The sequence below is a fragment of the Furipterus horrens genome, unplaced genomic scaffold (genome assembly GCF_987537825.1).
Source record: "Furipterus horrens unplaced genomic scaffold, mFurHor1.1.pri manual_scaffold_4, whole genome shotgun sequence".
Classification (NCBI taxonomy): Eukaryota; Metazoa; Chordata; class Mammalia; order Chiroptera; family Furipteridae; genus Furipterus; species Furipterus horrens.
The window spans coordinates 86,358,752-86,384,141 of NW_028327174.1; the positions used below are offsets into that span (position 1 = coordinate 86,358,752).

The window sequence follows — 25,390 nt, forward strand, 5'->3', positions numbered from 1 at the left end:
ACCTTCAGTGAGATTCAGGATAATACAACAGGCACCTAATGGCAATTGGAAGAACTGTGTGAGATCCCAAGGTGCCTTCTTTGAAGGAGACAAGACGTCATTGTCCTATGTACAATTTTTCTTGTCATTTCTTTCATAAATGTATCTTATTTTTCATATTACATGGCTGGATACCTTCTGGACAGACCTAGTATTTTTTCAAGTTAGTGTATCAAGTTTCTTTGGATAAATTTCCAGAAGTGGAATTTCTGGGACATAAGGCAATTTCATTTTTAATTTTTTTGAGGTAACGGAATAATGCTTTCCACAAGGACAGCACCAATCTGCATTCCTGCCAACAGTGCACAAAGGTTCCCCTTTCTCCACATGCTTGCCAACACTTAATTTTTATTGACTTATTGATGGTAGTCATTCTGACAGGTGTGAGGTGATACCTTTTGTGGTTTGAAATGAAGGGTAAAAACCACATGATCATATTAATTGATGCAGAAAAGCATTTGATAAAATCCAGTGCCCACTTATGATAAAAATGTTTAGCAAAGTGGGAATAGAGGGAACATACCTCAATGTAATAAAGGCTATATATTACAAACCCACTGCCAACATCATACTCAATGGGTAAAAACTACAAGATTTCCCCTTAAAATAGGGAATAAGACAGGGTTGTCCATTTTTGCTGCTTATTCAAGATAGTACTGGAAGTAAGCCACAGCAATAGACAAGAGGAGGAAATAAAAGTCATCCAAATTGGAAAGAAAGAAGTAAAACTAATTATTTGCAGATGACATGATACTGTATGTAGAGAATCCTAACGATTCCACCAAAAAAACTACTAGAATTGTAAATAAGTTCAGTAAAGTAGCAGGATACAAAATTAATCTCCAGAAATTAGTTGCATATTGTACACCAATAATGAACTATCAGAAAGAGAAGTTGTGAAAACAGTCCCACTCACAATCACATCAAAAAGAATAAAATATCTAGGAATAAATTTAATCAGACTGTAAAAGAGAGGAAGTTAGGGAACTTCCAGTCAAGATGGAGGCGTAAGTAGCCACTTCACTTCCTTGCGCAACCACAAGAAGAATCACAACTAACTTCAAAACAAAATATACCCAGAACTCCCAAAAAATCAAACTGTGTGGAAGTTTGACTGCCAAGGATTTAAAGAAGCCAAATTCATCCAGATGGGTAGGAGGGACAGAGATAGGGAGTTGCGGTAAAGAGGACTTGGTGTGGCGTGGAGCAGCAGAGACAGAATGGGTGGTCCCACATTCACATGTGGTGGATGAAAAAGCTACCTTGGGAGGGAGCGATCCCAGCCCCAGACCAGACCATACAACCCAGGGTTTCAGCACCAGGAAGATAAAGCCTCACAACTTCTGGCCATAAAAACCAGTGGGGGCTTGAACAGAGGAAGAAACTGTGGTTTTTCAGAAGTCTGTTTAAAGGGCTCACACAAGCTTAGGACATATGTAAACCTACCCACCTTGGGAATCACCACCAGGGCAACAGTTAGAAGGGTGCCAGTCACAGGAAGTGAACGAAGTGACTGGAACAGGGAAAGTGCCAGGCAAGCATCCAGAAGCCAGTGAAACAGGTTGCTCTGTATGGTGAATACCTAAGACTCCTCCCCATACAACAGGTGTGCTAAGATAGGGAGTCAAAGCAGCTCTACCTAATACCCAGAAACAAAGACAGGGAGGCTGCTAAATTGACTAGACAAAGAAATGTGGCCCAAATGAAACAACAGGACAAAACGCCAGGAAAAAACAAAACTAAATGAAATGGACATAGCCCTCCTATCAGATGCAGAGTTCAAAACACTGGTGATCAGGTTGCTCAGAGAACTCATTACGTATGGTAAAAACATAATGGAAGAAAACATGAAATAAAGAAAAATCCACAGGGAATCGACCAGAAGAGAAGGAAGCCAGGATTCAAATCAACAATTTGGAACATAAGAAACATTCATGCAGAACAGCATGAAAAAACAAGAATTTGAAAAAACAAGAATTCAAGAAAACAAGGAGAGTATAAATAGACTCTGGGATATCTCCAAAAGTTTCAACATCCATATTATAGGGACTCCAGTAGGAGAAGATGAAGAGCAAGAAATAGAAAACTTATTTGAAGAAATAATGAAAGAAAGTTTCTCTAATTTGGTGAAGGAAATAGACATACAAGTCCAGGAAGCACACAGAGTCCCAAACAAGATGGATCCAAAGAGCTCCTCACCAAGACACATCATAATTAAAATGCCAAAGGTCAAAGATAAAGAGAGAAACTTAAAAGTGGCAAGAGAAAAGCAGACAGTTACTTACAAAGGATTTCCCATAAGACTATCAGCTGATTTCTCAAAAGAAGCTTTGCAGGCAAGAAGGGACTGGCAAGAAGTATTCAAAGTGGTGAAAAGCAATAACATACAAGATAGATTATCTAGCAAAGCTATCATTTAGAATGGAAGGGTAGATAAAGTGCTTCCCAGACAAGATAAAGCTAAAGGAATTCATCACCAAGCCATTATTACATGAAATATTAAAGGGACTTAAGAAAAAGAAGATCAAAACTTATGAGCATTAAAATGACAACAAACTCACAACTGTCCACAGCTGAATCTAAAAAACAAAAACTAAGTAAACTAGAACAGGAACAGAATCATAGATATGGAGATCATTTGAAGGGTTATCATCAGGGAAGGTGAAGGGAGAGAATGGGGGGAAGGTATAGGGATTAAGTAGCATAAAGAAAGTTACACAATAGGGGGGATGTTAAGAATAGTATAAGAAATGGAGAAGCCTAAGAACTTATATGCACAACCCATGGACATAACTGAGGACGGGAGTGGAAGGGTGGGGTGGGATTGCTGGAGGGAAGGAGCTTACTGACTAGAGAGGGGCGAAGGTGAAAAAATTGGGACAGTGATAATAGCATAATCAATAAAATATACTTAAAAGAAGATAGAAGGCCTGTATTTGGAAAATTATAAGACACTGAAGAACTAAATTGTAGAAGATACAAAGAAGTGGAAATATATACCATGCACATGGATATGAAGAGGTAACATCATTAAAATATTCATACTACCAAAAGCAATCTACAGATTCAACATAATTCCTATCAAAATACCAAAAATGTATTTCATAGAATTAGAACAAATACTCCAAAAATTTATATGAAACCACAAAAGACCCTGAAGCTACAGCAATCTCAAGAAAGAAGAATGTAGTTGGAAGAATCATGGTGTTTAATATCAAACTATACTACAGAGCCCTATTATTGGAAACAGCATGGTACTGGCATGAAAACAGACTATAGATCAGAGGAACAAAATAAAACCACAGGAACAAAGTCATACCTTTATAGTCAATATTTGACAGCGGAGGCAAAAACATCCAGTGGACTAAAAAGGTAGTTCATTAAATAATGGTGTTATAAAAATAAGACAGATACATGCAAAAGAATGGAACTAGACCTTCTCCTTACACCACACACAAGAATAAACTGGAAAAGATTAAAAACTTAAATGTTAGACTCGAAACTATAAAAATCCAAAAAGAAAGCAGTAAAATCTCAGACATTTCCTGTAGCAATATGTTTTTTAATATTTCTTCTCAGGTATGGAAAACAAAAGAAAAAAATAAATGGAACTACATAAACTAAATAGTTATTCGTACAGCAAAGGAAATCATCCACAAAATTAAAAGACAACCCACTGAATGGGAGAACATATTTGACAGTATATCTGGTAAAGTGTTAATGTCCAAAATTTGTGAAGAACTTATAAAACTCAACATGAAAAAACAATCCAATTAAACAATGGGCAAAGGACATGAATAGACACTTGTCTAAAGAGGAAATACAGATGGCCAGTAGGGGTGGAGCAATGCTCAGCATCACTAATCATCAGAGAAATGCAAATTAAAACCAAACTTACTCACTTTGATACAAGAAATTGTTCTGAACAAATAGTTCCATTGTCATCCAAGATGGCAGCAGAGTAGCTAGAAGCTACACTAACCTCCTCCTGGGAAAAAACTGGAATTGCTACTCAATTATAGAAAAATTATCCTGAACAACCAACTGGAGGCTATCTGGAAAAGTGCCTTACAGAAGAAATCACATCGTCACATCGGGACTGGTAGGAAGTGTGATGTGTGATGGCTGGCTAGGCTCCCAAGGGAAGCAGCTGAAGTTCCAGAGGGATATTTTTGTAGCCCCAGGGGATTCCCCCTGAGAAATGTGCATTTTAAACTCCAACCCAGGCTCCCCAGCCTAAATCCGCAGTACTGGGAAAAACACCCACATAACATCCAGCTGTGAAAAGCAGCAGAGTTTCTATCCACCAGGGAGAAATGGCTATAGACACAGACACCTTCTTAAAGGAGCAATGCACAAAATTTCATTTTCAGCTATTTACCCTGGGCTCTGGCAGAGGAAATGCAGCATAAAGTCTGGAATTGTTGTGTCTGGGGTGATAGCTGAAGGGTCAGCTGTCAGGGTCCCCCTGCTCAGTCATTCCCCATACTGCAGAAGCCACCTTTCTCAGGCAGAGCACGCCCCTCAATGCAACATCAGTCTGGGAGGGAAGCAATAGCCCCACCCTGTGGAGCTTAAGACCTGAGGAGTACAAATTGAGGCTATTTCCATAATTGAGCCTAACAGACAGTCTGCAAGCAGAGTCGCATCTCTGGGAGTTTTGGGACTTTAGCTGACCCTCCCTCAGGCCCAGTGCTGGTAAAAGCCAGCCTTGGTGTGCAGCTTGTTTCATTCAGCATGCACTCAGACCCAGCAGGGAAGCCACATGTTATGAATTGTGGATGGCTCCAATAGGTTTTCAATTCTAGGTACTGCAGCATCTGACATAGGTCTGCACCAGAATCTTTGGAGATCTGCTTAACCCATAGACAAAAACACAAAGAGGCAGCCAACATAGGCTACAAAGAAACAGGCCCCAACTGAAAGAACAAGAGATTTCACCAGAAGAAAAACTAAATGAAATGGAGGAAGGAAATTTATAAGATATAAAGTTCAAAGTAATGATTATAAGGATGCTCAAAGGCATGAAAAAGACAGAGACCATAATAAAGGACCAGTCAGAAATAAATAATGCAATATCTGAAATAAGTAATACAATGGAAGGAGTAAACAGTAGGTTAGATGAAGCAGAGGATCAAATCAGAAATTTGGAAGACAAGGCAGAAAACACCCAATCATAGCAGCAAAGAGAAAAAAGGATTTTAAAAAATGAGGATAGTTTATGTAAGGGACATTTGGGACTACATGAAGCATTACAATATATGCATCAGAGGGACACCAGAAGGAGAATGAGAGCAAGGGGTTGAGAACCTATTTGAAGAAATCATGACCAAAAAATTTTCTAACCTGGTGAAGGAAGAAGACAAGTCCAGGAAGCGCAGAGACCCCAAACAAGATGAACTAGAAGAGGGCCACACCAAGATACATCATAATTAAAATGGCATTGATTAAACGAAAAGCAGTTAGTTACCCACAAGGTAGTGCCCATAAGACTGTCATCTGATTTCTCAACAGAAATACTTCAGGCCAGAAGGGATTGGCCTGAAATATGATGAAAAGCAAGGAACTACAACCAAGGCTACTTTACCCAGCAAGGCTATCCTTTAAAATTGAAGGAGAAATAAATTACTACTCAGACAAGAAAAAGCTAAAGGAGTTTGTTACCACCAAACCAGTATTGCAACAAATGTTAAAGGACTTGCTTTAAGAAGAAAAAAAAGTCGAAAATATATTAAAAATGTAAAAGCAAGTCGCTCTCTATATCATGGTTCACTTATCGCGGCCTCATTGTATAGCGGGATTTTTAAAAATATTATATTTAATTGTCGCTGATTTTTTGCTATGTCACAGGATTTTGCGGTACTGTATACATATGTTGTTAAAGTTACATAGGTTTAAGAGTGTAGAATAAATGTAAGGTTTCTACTTCGTGGGAGGATCTAGAACCTAATACCTGTGATAAGTAAGGGACTACTGTATCTATGACTAATCACTCTGAATGCTAATAGCTTAAATGTTCCAATCAAAAAACATAGGGTAGATAAATGGATAAGAAAACAACACCCATATAGATGCTGTCTTCAAGAGACCCACCTCGGAACAAAAGATACAGACAGACTAAAGGTAAAGGGATGGAAATACGTATTTCATGCAAATAGAGAAAATGCTGCGGTAGCAGTACATATATCAGACAAAATAAACTTTAAAACCAAAGCTATATGAAGAGACAAAGAAGGACACTATATATCCAACAAGAAGATATAACCGTAGTAAACATTTATGCACCCAACATAGAAGCACCTAAATATATAAAGCAAATCTTGATGGACATAAAGGGAGAGACTGATAGAAATACTGTTAATAATAGGGGATTTTTACACCCCATTGACTTCAATGGATAAATCTTCTAGACCTAAAATCAGGAGACAGAGACCTTAAATGACAGACTAGATAAATGGATTTAATTGATATCTTCAGATCATTTCAGCCCAAAACAACATACATTCTTTTCAAGTGCACAGGAAACATTTTTTATGATAGTCTACAGGTTAGGACACAAAACAAGTCTCAATGAATTTAATTAGATTGAAATCAATCAGGCATCTTCTCTGGCCATAATGCTGTGAAACTAGAAATCGAGCTCAAGTAGAAAACTGAAAAATACACAAAGATGTGGAAGCTAAATAACATGTCATTAAAAAATGAATGGGTTAATGAGATCAGGGAGGAAATCAATATATACCTTGTAAATGAAAATGAGGACACAACAACCCAAAATCTGTAGGACAAAGAGAAAGTAGTCCTAAGAGGAAAATTCATAGCATTACAGGCCTATCTCAAAAAACAAGAAAAAATTTAAATAAACAATTAACTTTACACATAAAGGAACTTGAAAACGAACAACAAACAAAGCCCTAAATGAGTAGAAGGGAGGAAATAATAAAGATAAACACAGAAATAAATGAAATACAGTCTAAAGAAACAATACAAAAGATCAATGAATCCAAGAGCTGGTTCTTTGAAAAGGTAAACAGGATTGATAAATCTTTAACCAGAATCATGAAGAAAAAATGAGAAAGGACCCAAGTAAATAAAATCAGAAATGAAAGAAAAGTAATAGCTGATGCCAAAGAAATACAAAGGATTGTAAGAAAATATTACAGGCAACAATATGCCAACAAATTGGACAACATGAATGAAATGGATGACTTCCTAGAAACATAGTCTTCCAAAACTAAATCAGGATGACTCAGCCTGAATAGGCAGATTACAACTATTGAAATTGAAAAAGTAATAAAAAAATTCCCAACAAACATAAGCCCTGGTCGGGCTAGCTTCCCAATTGAATTTTGCCAAATATTCTAAAAAGAACTAACATTTCCCCTTCTCTGACTATTTCAAGGAATTGAAGAAAAGGGAAGACTCTTGAGCTCACTTTACAAGGCCAGCATTATCCTAATTCCAAAACAGATAAAGACACTAAAAAGAAAATTACAGGCCAATATCCTTGATGAATATAGATGCTAAAATCCTAAGCAAAATATTAGCAAAGTGTATACAGTAATATATCATAAAGATCATACACCATGATCAAAAGGGATTTATTATAAGGATGCAAGGTCAGTACAGTATTTGCAAATCAATAAATATCATACACCACATAAACAAAATGAAAGTTAAGAACCACATGATCATAAGAATTAGATGCAGAAAAGACATTTGATATAATACTGCACCCATTTATGAGAAACATTCTCAGCAAAGTGGGAATAGAGGGAACATACCTCAACATAATAAAGGCCATATATGAGAAAACACTGCCAGCATCATACTCAATGTGCCAAGACTACCAAGAATTCTCCTTAAGATTGGGAAGAAAATAGGGATGTCTGCTTTCTCACTTATTCAACATAGTACTTACCAGAAGTTCTAGCCACAGCAGTCAGACAAGAAGAAGAAATAAAAGACATCCAAATTGGAATGAAGAGATTAAATTGTCATTATTTGCAGATGACATGATACTCTACTTAGAGAACCCTAAAGATTCCACGTTGAAGCTACTAAGACTTTAGTAAAGTATCAAGATACAATATTAATATCCAGAAATCAGTTGCATTTTTATGTGCCAATAATTATCAGAAGGGGAAATTATTAAAACAATCCCAATCACAGTTACTTAAAAAAGAATAAAATACCTAGGAATAAATTTAACCAAGAATGTAAAAGACCTGTACTTGAAAACTTATAAGACAGTAGAGAAAGAAATTGAAGATACAAATAAGCGGAAGCATATGCCGTGTTTATGAATAGGAAGAATTAACATTAAAATGTCCGCACTGCCCTAAGCGATTCATTAATTCAATGCAATTCCTATGTAGATACCAGTGATGTATTTTTCAGAACTTTAATAAATATTTCAGAAATGTATATGGAACCACAAAAATGCCCAAAGAGCTACAGCAATCTTGAGAAAGAAAAGTTGGAGGAATCATGGTATCTAATATCAAACTATACAACAAGGCCATATTAATCAAAAGAGTATGGTACTGGCATAAGAACAGACACATAGATCAATGGGACAAAATAGCCCAGAAATAAACCCCCACCTTTATAGTCAATTAATGTTTGACAGAGGAAGCAAAAATTCACAATGGGATAACACTAGTTTATTCAATAAGTGGTGTTGGGAAAATTGGACAAATGTGTGTGGGAAAATGAAACTAGGCCACCCTCTTAAGCCACACACAAGAATAAATTCAGGGGAGATCCAAGATGGTGGAGGAGTAAGTGGAAGCTACACTGACCTCCTCCAAGGACCAATCTGGAATTAAAACAATTGTGGAGAAATGATTTGGAATAACCAACTGAGCACTAGCTGGAGAGAAGCCTTGTAACCATGGACAGATAGAAAAGGCCACTTCACCACAACAGGACTGGTAGAAAGTGCAGATACACAAGAGGTCTGGTTGAACTCCCATGGATGGCAGCTTAAGGATGGAGAAAAATCTCTACCAAACCAGCATTGCAAGAGATGCTAAATGGGGCTGCTTTAAGAAGATGAAGAAACAGAGACAGAGAGGAACACAGGTACAAAGGGGAAAATGACAATAAATACCTATCAAAAATAGCCCTGGACTTCCGGCCAAGATGGAGGCCTAGATGGATGGACACACTGCATCTAGTTCCACAACTAAGAATACTACTACCTTAAAACTAGAGACAACCATAAGTTTCAGAAAACCGAGCTGCATGGAAGTCCAACTAACAAATAAATAAAGAAGAAGACTCATCCAGACAGGTAGGGGGGGCGGAGCCAGGGCGGAAAGGACGCAGTATGGTGGCGGCAGCAGCGGCGGCAGGTGCAGCTGCAACAGGTGGAAAGTGCGGTCACACATTTTAAAAACTAGGGAGGGACACCTGGGGAGCACTCCCAGCACCAGACCAGACCGCACAGCTCATGGTCCCAGTGCCAGGGAAAATAAAGCCTTATTGCTTCTGACTGTGATAACCAGTGGGGGTTGGGGCAGAGGAAGAAACTGTTCGTCTCTCAGTAGAGTCCACTTGTTTAAAGGGCTCCCAGGATCCTAGAGTGACCGCACACCCACCCACTCTGGGAATGACAAGCAGGGCAACAGCTAGAGAGACACCAGTCCTGTATGGAAGTGGGAAAAGTGCCTGGAAAAGGGGTGAGTGCTGAGCAAGTGGCATAGTTCCCTCTCAGACCCCACACCCACTAACAGCGCCATAATGCCCATACTGACGAAAACCTAAGGCTCTGCCCCTTACAACATAACAGGTACGACAGCTCTACCTAAGACACAGGCAAACAAACACAGGAGCCTTTCAAGATGAAGAGAGAGAGCAGTATGGCCCAAAAGAGGAAATGGATCAAGGTTCCAGTGGGAAAACTAAGCGATGAGCATATATAGTCAACTGAACAAATGAGGAGATAGCCAACCTAACAGATATAGAGTTCAAAACACTGGTGATAAAATTTCTCACAGGCTTGACAGATTTCCATAAGTATGGCAAATGCATAAGGGAAAAAGTGAAGTCTATGCTAAATGAAACGAAGGAAAATCCACATGAAACCAATGGTGAAGGGAAGGAAACTGGGGTTCAAATCAGTGATTTGGAACATAAGGAAGAAAAAAACAGCCAACCAGTACAGATTGAGGCAACAAGACTTGAAAAAAATGAGGAGAGGCATAGGAATCTCTGGGACAACTTTAAACATACCAATATCCAAATCATAGGGGTGCCAGAAGGAGAAGAGGAAGAGCAAGAAATTGAAAACTTATGTGAAAAAATAATGAATGAAAACTTCCCAAATTTGGTGAAAGAAATAGACATACAAGTCCAGAAAGCACAGAGAGCCCCAAACTAGCTAGACCCAAAAAGGACCACACCAAAACACATCATAATTAAAATGTGAAAGGTTCAAGGTAAAGAGAGACTCTTAAAAGCAATGAGAGAAAAACAGAGTTACCTACAAGGGGGTGCCTATAAGACTCAGCTGATTTCTCAAAAGAAACTTTGCAGGCAAGAAGGTATTGGCAAGAAGTATTCAATGTGATGAAAAGCAGGGACCCACAACCAAGATTATTCTATCCAGAAAAGCTATCATTTAGAATGGATGGGCAGATAAAATGCTTCCCAGACAAGATAAAGCTAAAGGAGTTCATCATCACCAAGCCATTATTATATGAAATACAAAGGGACTTATTTATAAAAAGATCAAAACTATGAACATTAAAATGACAACAGACTCACTACTATCAACAACTGAATCTAAATAATAAAAACAAAATCCAACTAAGCAAACCAGAATGGGAACAGAATCATAGGTATGGGGATATTTTGGAGAGTTATCAGCTGGTAGGGGGAAAGGGGAGAAATGGGGAAATGGTTCAGGGATTAAGAAGCATAATTGGTTGGGACAAAATGGACAGGGGGAAGTTAAGAATAATACAAGAAACGGTGAAGCCAAAAAACTTATATGCATGATCATGGACATGAACTAAGGACATGATTGCTGGAGGGAAGGGGGTACTAGGCAGAGGGCATCAAAGGGGAAAAATAATATTGGGACTACTGTAACAACATAATCAATGAAATATACTTAAAAAAAATAACCATAAATGTAAATGGATTAAATGCACAAATCAAAAGACATAGGGTAGCTGAATGAATTAGAAAATGACCCACATATATGCTGTCTACAAGAGAACCACCTCACAACTAAAGACCCACACAGACTGAAAGTGAAGGGATTGAAAAAAATATTTCAGACAAATGGACATGAAAATAAATGTCAGGGTAGTGATACTTAGACAAAACATATTTTACAACAAAGGCCATAAAAAGAGACAAAGAAGGACATTTCATAATACTTAAGGAAAGAATCCATCAAGAAGATATAACCCTTGTAAACATATATGCACCTAACATAGGATTACCCAAATATTTAAGGACAATCTAAAAGGACTTCAAGAAGGATAGCAACAGCAAAACACTCATAGTAGGGGACTTTAACACCCCACTGTCAATAATGGACAGATCTTCCAAGCCAAGAAAAACCAAGGATATTGTGGCTCTGAACAGTAATCTAATATAAATAGACTTAATTGATATATACAGAACATTTGACCCCAAGGAAGCAAGATACACATTCCTCTCAAAAGCACATGGCAAAACTTGAAAGATGGACCACATGGTAGGACACAAAACAAGCCTCAACAAGTTCAAGAAAATTGAAATCATATCAAACATCTCAGATCACAATAGCTTGAAACTACAAATCAACCTCAAGGAAAAAACTCAAAAACATTCAAATTCATGGAGACTGAATAACATGCTATTGAATAATACATGGGTTAACAATGAGATCAAGAAAGAAATCAAAAAGTTTCTGGCAACAGGTGAAAATTAACACACACAACAGCCCAAAACCTATGGGACACAGTGAAGGCAGTCCTGAGAGAGACGTTCATAGCAATACAGGCCTACCTAAAAAGGATAAAAGAATCTCAAATAAAAAATCTAATCAGACAGCTGCAAGAACTAGAGGAACAACAAACAAAGCCCAGAGTGAGAGGAAGGAAGGAAATCATGAAGATCTGAGCAGAATTAAATGACATAATGACTAAAAGAGCAATTCAAAGGATGGATAAAGCCAGGGTCTGCTTCTTTGAAAAAATAAACAAAATCGACAAGCCTTTAACCAGACTCATCAAGAAAAAAAGAGAGAACACCCAAATAAATAAAATCAGAAATGAAAGGAGAAATCACAACCAATACCACAGAAATACAAAGGAGTGTAAGAAATTACTACAAACAATTATATGACAAGTGGAAAAATTTCTGAAACATACAACCTTCCAAAACTGAATCAAGAAGAAGCAGAAAACCTGAATAACCAATAACAACTAATGAAATGAAGCAGTAATCAAAAAGCTCCCAGCACACTAAAACCCTGGACCAGATGGCTTCACACGTGAATTTTACAAAACATTTAGGGAGGAACTAACTTTTATCCTCAAACTATTCCAAAAAAATCCAAAAAGAGGGAAGACTCCCAAACTCTTTCTATGAGGCCAATATTATCCTGATTCCAAAACCAGGTCAAGACACAACAAAGAAAGAAAACTACAGGCCAATATCACTGATGAACACAGATGCTAAAATCCTCAATAAAATATTGGCAAACCAGATCCAGTAATACATTAAAAAGATCATACACCATGATCAAGTGGGATTAATCCCAAGGATGCAAGGTGATATAATATTAGCAAATCAATAACGTAGTACACCACATAAAATGAAAGACAAAAATCACATGATCATATCAGTAGATGCTGAAAAAGCATTTGATGAAGTTCAGCACTCATTTATGATGAAAACGCTCAGCAAAGTGGGTATAGAGGGAGCAAACCTCAACATCATAAAGGCCATATATGAGAAACCTGAAGCCAACATCATGCTCCATGGGCAAAAACTAAAAACTGTCCCCCTAAAATCAGGAGCAAGACAAGGATGTCCACTCTCTCCACTTTTATTCAACATAGTTTTGGAAGTTCTAGCCACAGTGATCACACAAGAGAAAGAAATAAAAGGCATTCAGATGGGAAAGGAGGATGTAAAACTGTCATTATTTGCAAATGACATGAAACCCTATAGACTCCACTAAAAAACTACTCAATATAATAAGTGAAAGTGGCAAAAGAGCTTGGTGCAAAATCTATTCAGAAATCAAAGGTATTTCTGTATAGCAACAATGAAATATCAGATAGAATCCAAGAAACAAATCCCATTTACTATAGCAACAAGAAAAATAAAGTACCTAGGAATAAAGTTAACTAAGGAAGTAAAAGATCTGTGCAGCCCTGGCTGCTGTGGCTCAGTGGATTGAGCGTCGGCCTGCGGGCCAAGTGTCTGTGGTTCGATTCCCAGTCAGGTCACATGACTAGGTTGCCCGCCAGATCCCCAGTTGGGGGCACAAGTGAAAGGCAACCACACAGTGATGTTTCTTTCTCTCTCTATCTCCTTTCCCCTCTCTCTAAAAATAAATAAACAAAAAACCAAACAAATAAATTATAAAAAAAAAAAAAAAAAGACCTGTGCTCAGAAAACTACATAACACTGAAGAAAGAGATTAAGAAAGATACAAATAAATGGAAGCATATACCATGTTCATGGATGGGAAGGATCAACATCATAAAAATGTCCATACTACCCAAAGCAATTTATAGATTCAACACAATCCCTATTAAAATACCAACGACATATTTCACCGACCTAGAACAAATACTTCAAAAGTTTATATGGAACTATAAAAGACCCTGAATAGCCACAATAATCCTGAGGAAGAAGAACACAGCAAGGGGAATCACAATACTTGATATCAAACTATACTACAAGGCTACTGTAATCAAAACAGTCTGGTACTGGCATAAGAACAGGCATATAGATCAATAGAACAGAATAGAGAGCCCAGAAATAAACTCAGGTCTCTATTGTCAACTAATACTTGACAAAGGAAGAAAGAACATAAAATGGAGTGAAAAGACCCTCTTCAACAAATGGTGCTTGGAGAACTGCACAGAGACGTGCAAAAAAATGAAACTAGACGACCAGCTTAACACCATACAGCAGAATAAACTCAAGATGGATAAAAGACTTAAATGTAAGCCTTGACACCATAAAAATCATAAAGGAAACATAGGCAGTAAAATTTCAGATACCCCACTCAGTAATATTTTTTCCGCTATATCTCCCAGGGCAAGGGAAATAAAGGAAAGAATAAACAAATGGGACTGCATCAAACTAAAAAGTTTCTGCTCAGCAAAACAAAACATCAGCAAGATGAAAAGAAAACCAACCATAAGGGAAAATATATTTGCCAATGATGCCTCAGACAAGGGATTGATATCCAAAATATATAAAGAACTTATATGACTCAACACCAAGAAGACAGATAATCCAATTAAAAATGGACAAAGGACCTGAAGAAACACCTCTCCAAAAATAACATACAGAGGGTCCATAGGCATATGAAAGAATGCGCAACATCACTCACCATCAGAGAGATGCAAATAAAAGCCTAATGTAATACCACATCACACCTGTCAGAATGGCCATCATCAACAAATCAACAAACAAGTGCCGTCGAGGATGTGGAGAAATGGGAACCCTAGTGCACTGCTGGTGGGAATGCAGACTGGTGCAGCCGCTATGGAAAACAGCATGGAATTTACTCAAAAAACTAAAAATGGAACTGCCTTTTGATCCAGCAATTCAATTGCTAAGATTATACCCAAAGAATCCTGAAACCCCAGTTCAAAAGAATCTATGCACCCCTATGTTCATAACAGTGCTATTTACAGTAGCCAAATGCTGGAAACAGACTGATTGCCCATCAGTGGATGAGTGGATAAAAAAACTGTAGTATGTTTACATGATGGAATTCTATGCAGCAAACAGAAGGAAGGAATTCCTGCCTTTTGTGACAACATGGATGGAACTGGATAGTACTGTGCTTAGTGGAGGGAGCCAGGTGGGGAAAGAAAAATACCATGGATCTCACCTAATACAAGAACCTAATGAACAAAACAAATGAGCAAAATAGATCCAGGAAGCGTGGAAACAAGGAACAGACTGACAGTGACCAGAGGGGAAGGTGGAAACAAGGAACAGACTAACAGTGACCAGAGGGGAAGGGGTTTGAGGAGAAGAGGGGACAGAAGGGGAAGGATCTAGTTAAGGAACTAATGTAAATGACCCATGGACATGGACAACAGGGTGGGGTTTAACTGCAGGAGAGGGGTGAGGTGGGTGTCTTAGGGCAGAGCAATGGGGGAAAGATGGGACAGCTGTAATAGAACAACAATTTAAAAAATGGGAAAAGAATAAATTTAAAATTGATTGAAGACATAAATGTTAAAACGGAAATCATAAAAATCTTAGAAGAAAACATAGGCAATAAAATCTTGGACAGTGCTTGTAGCAATTTTTTTTTCTAATCTCCTCAAGTACAGGATGCAAAAAAAAAAATTAATGCAACTACATCAAACTAAAACATTTTTACACAGCAAAGGAAATCAACAAAATGAAAGGCAACCCACTGAAGGGAAGAATATATTTGCCAATACATCTGATAAGGGATTAATATCCAAAATTTATAAAGAACTTACAAAATTCAACACCAAAAAAACAATCCAATTAAGAAATGGGCAAAAGACCTTAATAGACACATATCCAAAGAGGACATAAAGATGGCCAATAGACCTGTGAAAAGTTGCTCAATGTCACGAATCAGAGAAATGAAAATTAATACCACAGTGAGATATCACCTCACATCTGTCAGAATGTCATCAATAAATCAGCAAACAAGTGCTGGCAAGAATGTGGGAAATGGGAAACCCTTTTGCACTGTTGGAATGCAGATTGGTACAATCACTGTGAAAAGCAATATTCAGTTACCTCAAAAAATTAAAAATGGAACTGTTTTATGACCCAGGAGTTCCACTTCTGGGTTTTATCTGGAGAAACCCAAAACACTAATTCAAAAGAATATATGTATCCCGATGTCCATTGCAGTATTATTTACAATAGCCAAGATTTGAAGCAGCTTAAGTGTCCATCAGTAGTATGGATAAAATAACTATGGGACACCTACACCATGGAATATTAATTGGCTGTAAAAAAAAAAAGAAAGAAAATTTTATTCTTTATGACAGCATGGATGGACATGGAGAAAGACAATACCATATGATTTCATTTGTGGAATCTAATGAACAAACTGAACTTATAAGCAAAATAGAGATATTCATAGATAGGAAGCAGGCTGACAGCTCGGGAGTTAGCGTGGGGCTCAGGGAGTGGAGTGATGGAACAAAAATGAAAAAGGACAACAGTGTGCTGATTGCAGAGGGGAGTGGGGTACGCGGAGGTAGAAGAGGATATAACAGATAAATGGTGATGGAAAACAGTAAAAAATTAACTAAAAAGTAGTTCCATTGAAGAGGAATAGGATTATAGAAATTGGATTCTTAGTGTATAGAATTTTTATATCTGCTTTCTTTTATATGAGCAGTAAATTAAGGATTCTATTTCCTTGAGTAACTTGCACTAATTTTGAGCTTTAACATAGATAATTCTGCTTCTCAACTTTGGTATTCATTCTGTTGATTTTTAGCTCCTCCCACAAATGTTCCCTCCAGTGGACAACATATCGAGACCTGACACCCTGGGAATTTTTTCTTGACTCCTCCTTTTCCTTCTCACTTAATAATTTGTTATACCAACAGCATCTAAACACCAGCTATACCATAATTACTAAGCCTAGACCACTTGAGTTAAGGAATGCCAGAAGGCCCTGATCAGCCCAAAATAGCTTTCCCTAATAACATGCACAGTAATGAGATTTGAGAGTTCGAGACACTTCTGATAAAGTGGACTACCACAGATGAGAATTAGAGCTGCCCATTAATATGCCTTCTTACCTTATAAAGTTGGGACACTTACATTTTAATTAGGAGCAGAGGAGGGAGGTCCTAAAGGTACAGACACAGGGAAAGCTGGCCTGGTTGGAATAAACAACTGGATGCATGGGAAACAGGAAATCAGAGAACCAAAGGGAACTGTAAAAGATAGAAAGTAAGGAAATCAGAGTTTATTGAGGTTCTCAGCCTTTCGTTTCTAGATAATATAGCTGGTCCATTGAAAAGTAGTTTGGAATGATTTTTAAGTTCTTGGAAAATGTTTTCTAATATGTATTCTTATGAGTAGGTAATACAGGATATTTCTGCTGGTAACAGTTTGTCTTTTTATCTGGAATCATCATTCGAATAGTGTTCAGCTACTAATGTATAGAAGGTGTATGCATAAACTGATCTTCATGCATAGAATTATGTGTTGCCTAAAGAAATGCCTCTATCATTTACTCTGATATACTCACTGATCAGATTCTCTGTACTATGTACCATAAATAAATACATACATACATACATAAATAAAGTCACATGAGATGTAAACTTTACCTTCAGCTAACTTTTAGATTGACTTAAGAAATAGATCTAATAACCAACCAACCAATTTGTTTTCTAAAAGGAATTTAGATGGTTTGTCCTAAAATCCAGTTGATTAAGTGATGGAAAAAAACTCCAGTTGAGTTTTTGTTTTAAACTTTGTGCCATTCTTTAAAAACCATACACCTTCACAAATAATCACTTACCTACATTGACTTTTATTCTTTCTCTGTCCTTTGTAACTTGGTTGAATCTGATAAAGCACTGTAAAAACCGATTTTTCAATGAATATATGTCAATTTATATTTTTATGAGTCTTTAAAGCTTTAAACTGCTTTTTGTTCATTATATAACAACATACAATAACCTAAAATGAACATTTTATTAATTTGTGCATGCTGTTGATAACATTGGCAATTCTTTTATGTCTGCAAAATGCTATTTTTACCCCTAGAGTTTGAAATTTTTTAGCAAGAAACCTCATGTACACTAAGTGAAAAAAATATTGTTTCCAGTTTTTTTTTAATTGCTTCATTTAGTATATTTTGCAACAGATTTCTTTCTTTCTCCAAACTAGTCTTAATGGTTTTACAGAAATTCTGGAAGATAATGTGCTCTCAGTTGAGCTTTTCGATTTTCTTGGTGCTTCTGGAATGACTCCTACTAGTATTAATGACCTGCTAGTCAAAGAGGGCCTAGCATCTTATGAAGTAGGGTAAGTAGACATATAAATGTTTATTTTTAGTTCATATGTAATGCTTTATTCACAAGAAGGGGAAACTGACATGTCATTCCCCTTTGAATATCTACTTGGGTCATAGGTGGGAGTTTTTTACTGTTGGTGGGTCAGAACAATAAAATCATTGGTCTAATGGGGACTAGAGTGGCTTTTCCCTCCATTCCTAGGGAATCCTGAAACCATGAGAAAGGCTCCTAGAGATTGAAGGTGCATGTTAGAAAAAAACACTGACATTTTATTTCTAGATAGAATATTAGCTTAGGCATCTTATACCTGTGTGAAAGATAGGAAGAGAAATGGCAGGATACAGAACAAGTGTACTGATAGAGTACCCCACATTCCCATTTGGAGAACCATGAATTTTTCCTGTGTTAAAGTGGATACTTTGAAAGAGAAACAGGCTTGAGTCATTGCACTAATATCCACTAGAGGCCAGTGGTTGAGATGACCTTAGAAGCAGAAAGGCAAGGTAGTGGTGAGAAGAGGTTGGGAGGGTTTGGACTCAAGACAAAGCAATTCTTCCACAATAGGGACTTGTGCAGTGGGGTGGCCCATGAGGGATCTTCTGAAGAACTCCCACAGATAGTCCTCAAGAAAGGCAATATTGTCTGACAGGGTAAACTAGAAAAGCAGTGACATCAGCAGAGTCCTGCATTATGGGCTCAGCATGTGGTCTTGCTTTCCCTCCCCATCCTAATACTGGAAGAGGCAGTAGCAGAAAAGAGAAGGCCTGTCCTCTGTCCAGTATAGGTCCTAAGTGAAGGAGAGAAAGAGGTGAGAAGAAACACTAAAATACATTAGACTGAATTTTTTTTTAAGTATATTTTATTGATCATGCTGTTATAGTTGTCCCAATTTTTTTCCCTTTGGCCCCCTCCGCTGGTTACCCCCCTTCCCTCCAGCAATCTCTATCCCCTTAGTTCATGTCCATGGGCTGTGCATGTAAGTTCTTTGGCTTCACCCTTTCCTATACTATTCTTAATATTCCCCATCTCTTTTGTTCCTGCCAAGTATACTTCTTGATCCCTGTACCATTTCCCCTTTCTCCTCATTCTACTCTCTGCTGATAACCCTCCAAGTGATCTCCATTCCTATGATTCTGTTCCTGTTCTGGTTGTTTGTTTAGTTTTAGTTTTTGTTTTTTAGACTCAGTTGTTAATAGTTGTGAGTTTGTCATTTTAATGTTCATAGTCTTGATCTTATTTTTCTTAAGTAAGTGCCTTTAACATTTCATACAATAGGGGCTTAGTGATGATGAACTCTTTTAGCTTTACCCTGTCTGAGAAGCACTTTATTTTCCCTTCCATTCTAAATGATAACTTACTGCATAGAGTAATCTTGGTTGTAGGTCCTTGCTTTTTATCACTTTGAATACTTCTTGCCAGTCCCTTCTTGCCTGCAAAGTTTCTTTTGAGAAATCAGCTGCAGTCTTATAGGAACTCCTTTGTAGGTAACTCTGCTTTTCTCTTGCTCTTTAAGATTCTCTCTTTATCCTTAACCTTTGGCATTTTGATTATGATGTATCTTGGTGTGATCCTCTTTGTGTCCAACTTGCTTGGGACTCTCTGTGCTTCCTGGACTTGTATGTCAGTTTCCTTTGCCAAATTAGGGAAGTTTTTCTTCATTTTTTTCAAAGAAATTTTTAATTTCTTGCTCTATCTCTTCTCCTCTGGCATCCCTATGATTCAGATGTTGGTATGTTTAAAGTTGTTCCAGAGTTCTTAATACTCTCCCCATTTTTTTAAATTCTTGTTTCTTCTTTCTGTTCCAGGTGAATGTTTATTTCTTCCTTTTGGTCCAAATAATTGATATGAATCCTGGCTTCCTTCCCATTACTACTGGTTTCTGAATATTTTTATTTCATTTTGTATAATCTTCACTTCTTTCTTTATTTTGTGGCTATACTCAATCATTTCTCTGAGATTCCTGATCACCAGTGTTTTGAACTCTCTATCTGATGGGTTGGCTATCTCCATTTCGTTTAGTTCTTTTTATGGGATTTTGTCTTGTTCTTTCATTTGGGACATATTTCTATGCCTCCTCAATTTGGCAGCCTCCCTGTGTTTGTTTCTGTGAATTGGGTAGAGCTGCTTTGACTCAATGTCTTGGTAGTATGGCCTAAGGTAGTAGGTGTCCTGTAGGGTCCCCTATCACCCAAGCTGGGTACTCAAGGTACACCCCTCTGTGTAGGCTGAGTATACCCTCCTCTTGTAGTTGAGCCTGTTGCTGTCGGCAGATCAATGGGAGGGATTTACCCAGGCCAGTCAGCTGCAAGGACTGGCTGTGACCACTGACTACCAACCTCTGCCCTCTATGGAGGATCAGCTGTGCGGGAGCAGGGCGGTGGTCTGTAGCTGTCCACTGGGTGTGTTTGCCCTGGGACTTCCTGGTTGGTGCAGGCCAAGGTCAGCCCCCACCTGTGTTTTGCTCAGGCACCCTGCCTGATATACATATAAAGCAATCTGAGATGGCTGCTACTTATGCTGAGCTTGGAGATTCTCACGTGAAACCCGGCTGTGAATCTAAGCTGACTCCTCATAGTGCTGGGCCTAGAGCTCACTAAGGCCAACTGTTGCTTGTTTCAGAGGATTTAGGAAATTGTGAAGCATGAGCCAAGACCAGCCACTCATGTGGAAAAACAGCTTAAATTGGGTGGGGTGGAGACTCTGGGGATCTCCAAGGTGGGTCAAACAGTGTTAGCCAGGTTGATGGAGTCTTAGATATGGTACCAGCTTACTGGCTCTGTCTCAATGGATGTGGTTTCTTTAATTTCGTAGTTCTCAGACTTCTATTCAACTTGATTTCTGATGGTTCTGGCTGATAATTGTTCCAAATTTTAGTTGTAATTTTGATGTGGTTGTGCGAAGAAGTGAGCCACATCTGCCTGCACCACCATCTTAACCAGATCCTGAGTTGTTTATATTTTTAAGTCAAAGTTATTGAAATATATACAGTAAAAATTCACCCTTTTAAGGTGCATAGTTACAGATTTTTGTAAGCATTGCATGTACACTTTATTTTATTTTTTAATATTTAAAAATTTGATATTTTAGAGGAAGGAGGGGGAGAGAGAGAGAGAGAAACATCGATTTGCTGTTATCCTTATTTATTCATTGGTTGATTCTTTTTTTTTAATCTTCACCTGAGGACATGACCACTGATTTTAGAGAGAGGGGAATGGAGGGAGAGAAACATTAGTGCAAGAGAGAAACATCAATTGGTTGCCTCCCATCTGTGCCTGGACCGGCGACTGAAGCCCACAACCTTTTGGTTCATGGGTCAATACTCCAGCCAACTGAGCAACACCAGCCAGGGCCATTAGTTGATTCTTGTATGTGCCCTGATCACTGGATTATACCCGTAACCTCAATGTATTGGAACATCATTCTGACCAACTGAGCTACAGAGCCAGGGTCATGCGTGTACATTTTTAAATATCTTAAAATTTCATATATCAGTTTTACCTCAGTAAAGCCAAAATTTTATTAAATTGTCCATCTGGTCATAAAGTATGGTTAATGCACAGTAGAAGATAACATTTATGTGTCAAACTGTGAACATGCTCTCAGATATTCATCAATATTAATATTGTTACCTGGAATATAAACAAATAATCATATTACTTCATTACTCCTGTAGTAGCCAAAAGTTAGAGGTACAGTTCTTTCTTGGCCATAGAACCTTGTATTTCTTTGAGTTATGCTGTTGGGTAGTTCTCAGTGTTCATGTCAAGTAAGGACTGAAAACTGTCCAAATTTAGCAGCAAAAATTACTCATCTTGGATAGCCAAGTCTCAAATTTATGATGAAAGAAATTAAGTTTTTTTTATAGAAATAGAAAGTGATATCTAATTATCTGTGATTAGAGTCTGAACTAATCTGATTTATTAAACATTCTAAACTCTTTTTATAATAACTTTTCTCCTTAACACACTTTAATAGCAATTGTTTTCCACTTCTTTCTCATCAGCATGCATAGATAATTTTTAGTTGTGGAGAAATATTCAACTTATCAAAACAACTGAATAATTCTTCTCCTTTGTGAGTATAAAATATCAATGGGAAATGGCGAAATTATGAGCAAAGTTGGTATTTTAAAGTGTTTTTAAGATCAAAACATTGGGTTTTAGGTTTTTCTTCTTGTGCTTTGGTGGTAGTAAGAACTCTAAAAAAAAAAAGACAAATTGCTATTCATATCAAAACTGGGAAATTGTGAGTCAGAGCTTAAACTCATTCATCTCTAGAACTATAAGCAAATGCAAACGTATTTTGCAAACTACTCTTTTTACTAATGGGTTTTGTTATTCTTTAGATACACCATCAAAGATAATTCCAAAAAGTATACTGAAGTATGGGATCCTTCTCCAGAAGAAATTATTTCAAACGAAGTAAACAACTTAAATTCTGTGTCTGCAAAATCTCTACCTAATGAGAATCTTCAGTCATTTTATGATAAGGAAGTGCCTGTGCATATCTGTAATGTAATATCTCCTGAGAAGATTTATGTGCAGTGGTTATTAACAGAAAACTTACTTAATAGGTATTAGATATAAGAAAAACATATTGCATATGGTTTTACTCTTAATATTTTGTTTCAAAAATCTGGAAGTCATAAATGTAGAATTTTAAAAGTAACAACATTATTCAGCTAAATAGTCTACTTTTAACTAGTTAAAAATGTACAAATATTATCTTTACTGGTTATTTTCACTTTATTAGGATTTGTTCATTCCACAAATGCTTATTGAGCAGCTATGATTAGACAGCCAGTGTTTTAGGTCTTGGAATGCAGTGGTAAAAACATGGATAAGTCTTTGCTGTCATGGAGCTTAAATTCTAGTAGAGGAAGAGACAGCGAACAAATAAAGTATTTAGTATAGCAGATGCTGGTGAACAGAGAAAAATAAAGCAGTGGCATAGGAAGACAATTTTAAGATGAGCAAGGAAGATATCAGAGACAGTGACATTGAAATGGATCCTGAAGGAGGAGCGGGAGTAATCCATGAGAGTATCAGGGGGAAGTTCATCTCAGGCAGAGGGAAGAGCTAGTTCAAAGACTGGGTAGTCAAGGAAGAACAAGGTATTCACAGTTGGGCTGGAGTAGAGTGAGTAAGGGAGGACAGTAGAAGACTTGTGGTCAAAGAATTTTATGTTAACAGGCTTAGAAAGTTAAAATGTTTTTTCTTTACATAGTTTAGAAGAAAAGATGATAGCTGCTTATGAAAATTCAAAATGGGAACCTATTAAATGGGAAAATGATATGCACTGTGCTGTTAAGATTCCAGATAACAATCAGTGGCGAAGAGGCCAGATCATCAGAATGGTTACAGACACATTGGTAGAGGTAAATGCAGAGTTAAAAATATAGTCATGAAAGTGACTGTATTTTGTATTTTTATCCTGGATTTACTAAATCATTTTTATTAAGCTTTCATTTGCAAAAAGTTTTTTTAAGTGTTTTCTGTGCATAGACTTAAAGTTATTGTTTTCGTAGGTCTTGCTGTACGATGTGGGTGTTGAACTAGTAGTGAATGTTAACTGTTTACGAGAACTTCAAGAAAACCTAAAGGCAATGGGAAGATTGTCTTTGGAATGCTCTCTTGTTGATATAAGGTAGTTTTTATCTGAGTAAATTTTCTCATTATTGAATGTGATTTTAAATATTTTTCTTTTGGCATGGGTTCTAGTCATTTGTCATTTTACTATCATTCTGAAATTTTCATAAAATTAGTTAATTTTAGGGTTTTAAGAAAAGGGAAAGATAAAAATTTGGAGCACATACATTTTGTGTTATTAAAGAAATAGAAATAGATATTTAGATAGAATTCAATATGTTAAATACAAAAATACTTGCGGAACAAAGGCATATAGAAACAAAATGTATTTCACAAGCATAGGATTTCATGGAAAGCTAAAAATTTGTAAATTACCAAAATTACTGAGTTAAAGAGGATTCTGGGAAAATGGCATGGTATAGTTTTTGAGTCTGCTAGAATTCTGTCAAAAACACAGAACAACTCTGATAACAAAACCAAAAACTGCACAATCAATATCTACAACAAAAGTAGGCAAATACAAGGAGATGTGGCACACAGAAACCAGCCTGTATGACATAAGCAGTTGTGTGGGGAGCATGTGAAAAGAAAGCTGACAGCATGTGCTGACAGCTGTGAGAAAAGAAATTGCTCAGCGTTTCACTGGAACAGGCAACCCAGTAAGAGAAGAGTAACCCAAACTGAGAAGGGAGTGATGCAGGAGACTTCATAGTTGAACATGTAAGACAGATTTGTAATGTGCCAGTACTATGGGGCTGGAGCTTTCCTAGCCATGTAAGCTCTCAGCCGTCTCAGCGCTCTCCCAGGATTCCACATTGAGGAGAAACTGCTGGGAAAAGAGCCTGGTTTGAGCAAGACAGACAACAGCGCAAAGAAAAGACAGAATATCAAGTAAGAGGCCCTGTTTTTTGTCACTTTGGGAATACAACACAAGAGATCCATGAAGCTAGAAAAGCAGTGTGATTCACACCTTTCCCCTAAAAGCACAGGAAATTTTACTTCACTTAAAACATGAGCAAAAGCAAGGGTTACAGTTGAATTCCATGCAAATTATTATGAGAAAGAAAGAAGAATAAGGAGCCAACTATTATCCCTAGTGGCAGCGGAGATCCACCAAAAAGGAATGCTCACAACACAATAACCTATAATCCAGTATTTCAAAACGAACTAAAAAAATTTTGAAAATGATAGACACTGTGAAGAACAATATAAAACAATTAGGAACTCACAAGATTTATTACAGAAAAAGGAAGATTTGAAAAAGAGATAACACTCAAGAAAGAATTCGAAATAAAAGAAAATCTTACAGAAATATAGACTAAACTAGAAAAACACAAAAGCAAACACATAATAAACAATGCCTTAATAGAAATACAAGATAAGGACAGATTTTTTTAATTAAAAAATAATTCAAAAGAAAAAAGATATCTAAAAATAGAAAAGAAAGACTCAACATACATGTAACTGAAATTTCAAAGATGAAAACTAAAAGAAATAGAACCAAATACTAAAAACCCAATTCAGGAAAGT

At 37.1% G+C, this 25,390-nt stretch overlaps 1 protein-coding gene across 1 annotated transcript in view; it reads left to right on the forward strand.

Annotated features, from left to right (window-relative positions):
- Nucleotides 1-25,390, forward strand: part of RNF17 (ring finger protein 17) — a 159,730-nt gene that overhangs the window by 89,650 nt on the left and 44,690 nt on the right. Inside the window, exons 21-24 of the mRNA XM_090275163.1 lie at nt 18,162-18,282; nt 22,618-22,845; nt 23,499-23,649; nt 23,800-23,918. Of these exons, the coding sequence (XP_090131289.1) occupies nt 18,162-18,282; nt 22,618-22,845; nt 23,499-23,649; nt 23,800-23,918 (619 nt within the window). The remainder of the gene's footprint in view (nt 1-18,161; nt 18,283-22,617; nt 22,846-23,498; nt 23,650-23,799; nt 23,919-25,390) is intronic.